General features: G+C 47.2%; 1 protein-coding gene across 1 annotated transcript in view; it reads left to right on the top strand.

The window, feature by feature from the left end:
• Positions 1 to 328: 328 nt before the first annotated feature.
• Positions 329 to 8,781, top strand: part of LRIG1 (leucine rich repeats and immunoglobulin like domains 1) — a 109,287-nt gene continuing 100,834 nt past the window's right edge. Inside the window, exon 1 of the mRNA XM_059390125.1 lies at positions 329 to 553. Within this exon, the coding sequence (XP_059246108.1) occupies positions 336 to 553 (218 nt within the window). The 5' untranslated portion in view covers positions 329 to 335. The remainder of the gene's footprint in view (positions 554 to 8,781) is intronic.

The raw sequence follows: 8,781 nt of genomic DNA, 5'->3' as shown, positions 1-8,781 counted from the left end.
CGCGGGGGCTCCGGAGCCGGCCAGGAGCGCGGCGGGAGGACAAGGAGCGTCGGCGGAGCAGCTCTTGCCGGGATCCGTGGGCTTCGCAGCGAGTCCAGCCGGGTCGGCCCGGATGGGCGCGGGGCTCGCGGCCCCAGCCGGGCGCTGCGGAGCGGCCCGGGCACCGGGGGCCCGCTGAGCGCCAGAGCCGCGGCAGCGGGGGAAGCTTGTGCCGGCGGCCATGCCCCGGCGCGGAGCCTAGTGCTGAGCGGAGTCCCCGCGGACCGGCCCGCCTCTGCGGTCGTCCGGGACCTCGCAGTCCCCGCGCCCGGAGTTCGCCGCGCGCTCCAGACAAGATGGCGCGGCCGGTCCGGGTAGCGTTCGGGGCCCAGCGCCGCTCGCCCTGTCCTCTCCTTTGGCTGCTGCTGCTGCTTCGGCTGGGGCCGGCGACGACGGCAGCCGACCCTCGACCGCCCTGCGCTGCTGCCTGCACTTGCGCGGGGGACTCGCTGGACTGCGGCGGGCGCGGTTTAGCGGCGCTGCCCCGGGACCTGCCCGCCTGGACGCGGAGCCTGTGAGTGCCGCCCTCCCCCAGAGCCCCGGGCGCTGTCACTGGGAGACGGGGCGGCGGGGGTGCTTACCCGGGATGGGGGTGCGGACTGAGGGGTGTGCGCGTGTGTAAAGTTGTGTGGGCGGAGGACTGTGAGCGTGGGTTCGTAGTGGTGAGGTCGTACATGGGGCTCCAGAGGAGAAAAGAGTGTGCCTCGTGGGGTGGTGCGGAGGTGAGTGAGCAAAGGTTTTGGGGTGTGAGGGTGAACGGGAGTGGGTCGTGGGGGTGTGAAGGTGAATGGGCCCTGAGGCTTGAGAGGATCGGAGGGTAGTGAGTAGGGAGTGTGGAGGTGAGGGAATGTGAGGGAAGAGTGGAGGCGAGTGTGTTTGTGTGTCTGTGTGTGGGTGGAGAGTGGGAAACATCTGGAAGGGAGAGTGTGAGGAAGTCTGTCTGGGGTCTGCGGGTATGTGTTTCTCTTTTTCCTCTCCTGTAACCCAACTCTTTGGTGTCTGAGTTCCTTGGCCTTCCAGTGGGTAAGGAAGGAAGGTGACTCTTGGCTCCAGTCTTGCATTTACATTATTTATTAGCGAGAGTACGTGTGTAGCAGCCTCCTCATCCCCCAGGACCTTGGTGCCCTGACTTGGCTCTGGCCGGGGTCGAAGACAGCCTTCCATGGAGGACCCCCAGATTTGGGGCTTTGAAAGTTCTTGGATCTGTGACCGCGGAGGCTGTGGCAGTCCCTTTCCATCTGATGGGCACTGGGGAACTGTGTTCCAGACCCTTCCTGTCTATGCCTTAGGGCCCCTGTTGGGCTCGATGATCCCGTGGACTGGAGCCCACACTTGAGCATTTCTCCTCTGTAAATGTGCAAATTGGTTTTGGAGTGGTGCTACTTCAGGAGAGGGTGCCAGGGACCTGGTTGATTTAAGCTGTTTGTTTCACCTGAAAGAGGCTCTTTTCTGTGCTGTCAGGATTTTGGCCTATCAGGACTTAGTGGGACCCTACTTACAGGAGGTTTGGCCTGGGGGAGGGGGGTGGTTGGGGAGAGGGAAGAAACTGCTTTAGACTTCTATAAACATTGGTAGGATGTAATATCCTTTCTTCTACCTCTAAGAAATCTGGTTCCTGAGTCAAAAATCCTCTCCAGTTATCAGTAATTAGCATCTCTGCAGAACTGTTAGTACCTTCCAGAAAAGACCTAGCTTGAATCGTCTTCTTTTCAGTTCAATGATTGGACATCTTTTCCAGAACATAGGTGGGGGGCAGGAGAATAACCTCAGGCATGACATTCACCATTTAAAAATGAGGAAACTGGTGACACAAGTTTTAACCAACACCTGTGGCTTCATCTAAGAAAATATGGTCTGGGTATCTGGCTGCTGAAAGGGGAAAGAAGAGAAGTTGATTCCTTTCTCATGTGAAGATCAGGTACTTCTGAAAATAGAGCACACATCTGTCACTTGGACCACTACACGTTGTCTGTTGATCAGGTACTGCAGAGTTTGGAAGCTGGACTTCTGTTGGGGTTAGCTTTTCTCGGCACTTCTCTGCTGCTGCTTTGGGATTCACAGACTTCGTGAAAACCAGTGGTCTGGGCGTTGGTGGGGGGGTGGGAGCAGTTAACACAGGCAGTGGCTGTTCTGTAGTGGGAGACAGAGCCCAGTATTGCCAGTAGCAAGTGTTTTATTTACTTGGGGGCAGTCTGGGGTATTGTGGTTTTCCCTTTACATATTCCTAAGGTGGTTTTTAAAATAGAAAATCATGTGGGCAGAATGAGAATAACTTCTGAAGTGTTCACCTGTGGGAAGAATGATTATCAGTGCCGTATGTCAGTGGTATGGTGGGGGAGGCACTTAGTTCAGAAATGGTGACTTCGCCGAGAGAACAGGGTGTCCCTTTATTTGTTCTTCCCTATGGTCACAAGATCCACTTTTCCTTGGCCTTTAATTTTTGGAGCAAAACTACTGGCCATTTTTTGGGCTTCCTGTTGCCTAGGAGTGACATTTCACATAACATAAATACCTTTAAAATTGCAGTCTTTTCCCTTTTACTCACACATTTGATGACCAATAAATACCAAACTGGGTATTTTGAGCTTCAGTAGATTTGGTCATACTGATTATGGTGTTAACCGATTAGATTTTGGGATGTGAATGGTGATTTCAGATTAGCATGTGGCAATACCATGTTCACTACAAAATGGGTATCTTTTGAAAAATATTTGTGAAATCATTTTTTCTGATTAAAGAAAAATGAAGTGGGGTGTGTGTGTGTGTGTATTTTCTAGACCAGATTTCTCCATTTAAGTCATAATAGTTTTATTCTGAGTTTTCCATTGGGATATTTATACTGTTTATATTCCTGGCTGTGATTCAGCAAGACTTTAGGGGAGAAAGTCTCTGTATATAATAAAATAAAATATCTTGTAGTTTCACCAAGTTTACACCCTCCGAGTCCATTGTGTCTAGAAAATGCTTTGAGCCCATTTATAACCCCATGAACTAGATTTACTGCCACTAGTTCAAACAATTTCAGGCCGTGGGTTTGAGATAGAAGGGGACCTGTGGCTTTATGGAAATTTTTTTTATTTCCTTTGTAAACAGTGCATCTAATTTTGGAGTTGCTCCTAGTCCTAGCATACGGAAAGTAAAACTTTGTAATAGTGAATGTAAATGCAGTTTGAATAGAAAAAAAAAGGAATGGCAGTGGTAGAAGGGAAAATACATTCATTCCTGGGGCCTGAGGAGAACTTCTTCAGCACAATAACTTATGGTTGTAGTAGTTGAGCCATAACTGAGTCTGCCATCCCATTACGTAGGTGAGATTGGCATCGTCCAACCAGCACATTCATAAAAGCACCAAGCACTGCCAAGCCTTATTCCAACTTCCCAGAACCTTAGAAGAAGTTGAACTTCTTAGAACTTAGATGTTTGCTTTCTTTGAAATTATTTTTGAGAGCAGGGCTTGAGAAGCTGTTGAAGCAGCATTAAATAGAATTTACCTTAGACGTTTCCCTGTGGCATAAAGTTGAGCACAGTATGTTGCTAGTGTAACTGTCCTGGGGCTGAATGGTAGCTCCTGTGACTGCGATAGAAAGGAAGGAGGGCAGGCCCTGGAGGAACAAATCCGGGTTCTCAGTCATTCTTACTGGGGTGGGGGTGGGGGATAAGCGGGGAAGGGCGAGAGACGACTAGCTTTTGAAAGCACAGACTTCCACTCAAGGACGCCCAAGTTGGGTTATCCTGAGCCACATTAAGATGAGTGTATTGATTTGGGTCTCTTTGTATTAGGTGCCCTTATGTATTTGCCGTACCAAACCCAGGTGCTTAAATCTAACTAACCTTGTTTTTGGCATGAAGAGTGGTGCTCGAGATCCCATTAGAAATTAAACACCAGCCAGAGGTTGCCATTGTAGTGGTGAAGCAAAGAGGGCCTTTGTCTTTCAAATTTTACAGCTGTGCTGGAAGGGCCAGGTGTGCAGGGTGTTGTGAATTAAGGATTTGGAAAATACTTCCCATCCTGTTTATGCAAATTAGATTTAAAGTGATGATGACCAAATTCTTCCAGAAACTCAGCTGAGATTCTTTCGTGTGTGTGTGTGTGTGTGTGTGTGCATGTGTGTTGTGCGTGTGTGTGCGTGTGTAAGAAGTTGATTATTGTCAGGATGGCCCCGAGGTCTTCCCTTCTGCGCATTTTCCTCTTTGTGTCCCTATATGACTTACGAAGAACTCAGCAGACCTTGAACATCTTTCGATTTATGAGGACGGACAAAGGGTTATTTGGATTAGGGAACCTTTTTAAACATGGGTTAATGGCAGAAAATTTGAAAGGTACAAGTGCCTTCAGAGTTTTAGGGACATTTAGCTTGGGCTCAGAGACCTTTTCTTTGCAACAGGCGTTGGAAGCGTGGTTCTCCCTTCCCTTCCAAGACGGAGCACTTGTCAGTTACGCGTTCTCTGATACCTGCTTTGAGTAAGGGAAGTCTGGTGAATAAAATTAGTTGCCCGGAGAGAAAGACACACTATTTGAGTCCTTCTGATATGAAATTATAGCTATCAAATCCAAGTTTTTGAATATTGTGAAATTAGGAAGTGTACTGACATTGGTCAGTAGATTTCACAGACTTTGGACTTTGGAATGTATTGTCCGGAATAATTTATCATCTCCAAAAATACGAAGATGATTCAATGTAGTGTATTAAGAGCTGATTGCCACTGGATGTCCAGATGTCCCGGCACTCTCACTCTGCTCCTCTGGCTGAAGGTTTCTCTCCCTGCGGTGCTCATGTCTTTGCCTGGGTTCCCTATGCAGCCTGCCCTGCGCAAGTTGGGATGGCCTCTGGCTGACCTTTCTCTCCCTCAGACACTGGGCTCACAATAAAAGGGCCTCTCCCCCATTCGCAGAAGTGTCTCCTTGGTGCAAAGGGCTGTTCAGCATCCTCCCTTTCAGGGTGGACAGGAATGCAAGAGAGCCACTAGGGTTTTGTGTCACTTAACAATGCACCTGGCCCAGTTCTGTGCACCTGCTGAAACCCTGAAGGCCTGTTAGCCAGGGAAAGGGAGGTAGTTTAACATAGCCTATGATTATTTTAAAGATGACATCCACAGGAGAGAGAAGTCTGGAAAAGGGATTCATTGAATTCATAGTCTCTGTAAGTAATAATGGATGTTGGTTGTACCGTGGTCTTTTCTTTTTTTTTTCGCCATTTGTTTAAAACTCAAAGGGATTCTTCTGATTTACCCCATAGGTTGAAGGACTTTAAGTTTCCCCGAGCAAGCCTAATTTTCAGCTCCTTTTGAAAGAGCTTGGTGACATTTACTCACTGGGGACCTTCCCCCTCCTCAGCAACTGCAATTTGAAACCCTGGGGGTCTTTTAAAAGCCAACGGGACTCCGGGCTGTGTTAATATTCAGAGCTGTTTACAATGGATGCAGTTTCAAAGGCTGGAGGCATTGTCTTGAGACCGGAGGAAGGAGGGGAGGAGGAAAAATTCCCAGGCAGAGAGGGGAAATATCTAAAAATCCCCAATGTTCTTTGGCCTGTGGGAAATTCAGGGACTGTTAGTGGTGTTTTTCTATGATTAAGCATGACCTTGAGCCTATGCGGTCCCTTCCATCTGCCTCATGGCTGCAGTTCATGTTGTGTGTCAGTAACGTGATTGTCTAAGGCTTTTGTAGTAAGTTAAAGTCTGAGAATCAGTAAGAAGCTCAGATCTGTTCATATCGCCCCGTGCGAAGAAGTAGGGCTTTGAAGACCAGAGGTTAACATTTTCACAGTAGTTTACTGTCTTGGAACCTGCACTTATTTTTTATGGAACTGTAGAGTTGAGTAGTACAGACTCACCAGTTTCACCGGCCAATTCCATTGAGAAAGTTTCAACTGAAAAACTTCATACATGACCATTATTGGTATGAGGCAAAAGGAGTAGATCAATCAAGATTGTCAAAAAAATAAAAGTTGTGGTTTGTCTGTGGTCTAATTGGAAGTTGCCAATTTGTATCCTTGTTTTTGTTTTTGGAGGCGGTGTGCTTATGAACTTTTCGTATCAAAAGGCTTTTTGCTTTATGTTTCTTTATCATTACATTTTATATAATCTGATACTTTATATGTGGCTTCTGAATAGATTTTGCATATTTACAAAAGTCACTCAATTTCTTAAAAAGCTGTTCCCCCCTCTTGCTGGGTTTCATGGTCTTTGTGTCCTCTGTTCTGTTGTTGTCTTTGTCCTCAAAATGAGCATCCCCTGTCCTGGGTATTGGCTTGGGTTATTGATGGGGAGAAGAGTGGTTGAGGGGGAAGCTTTCTTCACTGCTCCTGTTACACATGGGGATGCCCTCCTCCGCAGTGATCACACCCAGCACACACCCTTCACCAGGAAATAGTGATGAAGACGATGAAGGTGATTTCTAGCGGTCATCCCTGGCTCCACCACCCCATAGCTCCCATGTGCTGTGGGGTGAACCTCCATCCTTCCTCTCTAAAAAGGGGAATCATAATATTCTGTGCGGCAGTGGCTGAGAGCACAGAGTTAGATACACGTGTGTTTGGCCCACTTGCTCCCTGTGAGTCTGTCTGCTCGCTGATGGTTCTGAAGCCCAGGTCAGAGGTGAATGAAAGCCCCAGTAACTCAAAATTTTGCATCTTGTTATGGCCAGTCCCTTCACATCAGATTTCCTGGTGACAAGGGCTCCTTCGGAAGAGCTGACTTCTCTGAAATGAAGGCCTGTTTTGAAATGCGCAGGTGGCAGGGCTCACGTCCCACACAGCCTTCTCTCCTGAAGGTTTTGGCCATCACGTATGAAGTCAAACAAGTAGCACTTCATGTGCCCTTGGGAATCTCAGACCAACTTGGTAGGCAGGCCGGGAAGCCGTGAACAGTTGCAGCAAATTATACAAATTATACAATTAGCAAAAATTATTGAGGTGGTTTATAAACATATTCCAGTTGTGCAAATACTTCTGTCTATTTAGAATTGTCCTTTGGGAGGGGGGTGTGGGAAGGAGGCTGAGAAGTGAGAGGCCCTTAAACTAATAATTTTATCCTATTATTTCCCTGGTTTCATTGAAATTGAACCCCACTGAGATGCAAGTCGTGCCTCTTGGTCAATAGCTCGGAAAAATGCAGGTGTGCTCTTCCAGACAAGGGTTAGGTTACAGACGCTGAGGCCCTCTGAATGCTGCGCTGTACCCATTTCTTTCTGGAAATATTTGAGGGTGGAGGAGGGGTGGGGCAAGTTGATTGTTGGGCTGGATATGGAGAGCTGGAGAGCAGTGACATTTGTCATTTGTTTTGGTTTATTTGCAGTTGAATTGTGTGGGACGCGGGTGGTGAGCACGGGGTCATCGGAGGCGTCTGGCAGGGATGCCACCTGAAAAGCCATTTGCTCTCGTTCCTTCTGCACCTGGACCAGCATCCCTGCCCCAGTGAATGGCCATGATTCACAGGCTTGCCCACAGGAACGGCCACGATTGTTGGCGTCTTTATTACTATTTAATCTGGCATAACCGGTAAAGCCCATTGTGTGAACAACTGATCCGTTCATCTCTGCAGGTCCTAATACACCTTGGTTTCCTTGTGAACCAGGATGCAGGCTCCAATCACTGCTTGTTCGGTTTGTCTTGGCAGAAGGTGGCCTTCAGAGAATTTAAGGAAAGCATGGCCTGTCTCTTTGAAGCACTTTGCATTGATTATTCTTTAAACTTCTGGGGTGCGATGGTCTCTAATCTTCTAAGATCTCTAGGGTTTTCTTTCTTTCTTTTTTTTCCTCAAGGTGTCATTATTAGGAAGGCAGTGAATGAAATGAGTATGGGTCTGTCCAACAAGCAGAATTATCTAGTTGTTGAGAAACAGGGTGGAAATAATGAAAGATTTTTTTAAAGATGATTAAAAAATCACATCATCATCTTCTAAGACCCCTTTAACGCAGCATTTAGCAAGTGGCCCCCCACCCCCAATTCTTGTCCTTTGCTTCTTCCACCAGTGTATAATCTGTCATTCAAATCCTTTGTCACTTATTGTAGAGCGTACGTTGCCCTGATAAATTCCCTCTCTCTCTGGATTACCTACTTGATGATACCTGTTACCTACATACAGTGAGAAAGGAAAGAGCACTTCTGAACTGGGGGTCAGATAATCCTGCTTTCGTTCCAGACCTTCTAGTTGCAGGGCTCTCTGTTTGAAAGCGTTTGTGTCTCAGGCATTGGCACTTTGGGCTGAACAGAGAGAACGTGGCAGGCCTGGGCTCTGCCTGCTGGGGGAAGGTTACTAGCTGACCAAGGAATACACTGTTGCACATAAAATTTCTTTCTCTTGTGAGGAGATCTGAAGAGTCTGATTTTTTAAAAATCTGAATGTGCAGCCAGTTGCTTTAAAAACAACAGCAAACATGTCTGTTGGCTTAGGGTGTTTTTTCTTTCCTCTTTATTAAGGAGATAGCAGACCTCTCTACAAGTGTGTGGGATCGGTAGTGAGTCCACCAGCTTGTCCAGTCAACCCACGGCTCCTGGGTTATCGATGCCCCAACACACTTCTCCCTTTCGTGATCATGTGTGAACATATCGGGTACTTTTCTTGTTGTGAACAGCTTTATCCAGATGTAATTCACATACTATACAGTTCACTAAGGGGTGGTTTTAAGAAATGTGAATTTGAACAACTTTTGAAAAAAAAAGTCACCATGTAAGTGTGTTTTCTCAAAAGGAATTTTGGTTAAGCTATATATTTGCAGAATGTTTATTGAGCACATACCGTG

This window comes from Mustela nigripes, chromosome 2 (genome assembly GCF_022355385.1).
Source record: "Mustela nigripes isolate SB6536 chromosome 2, MUSNIG.SB6536, whole genome shotgun sequence".
Lineage (NCBI taxonomy): Eukaryota > Metazoa > Chordata > Mammalia > Carnivora > Mustelidae > Mustela > Mustela nigripes.
Note: the sequence above shows the minus strand (reverse complement) of the source record. Positions and strands in the feature narration are given on the sequence as shown.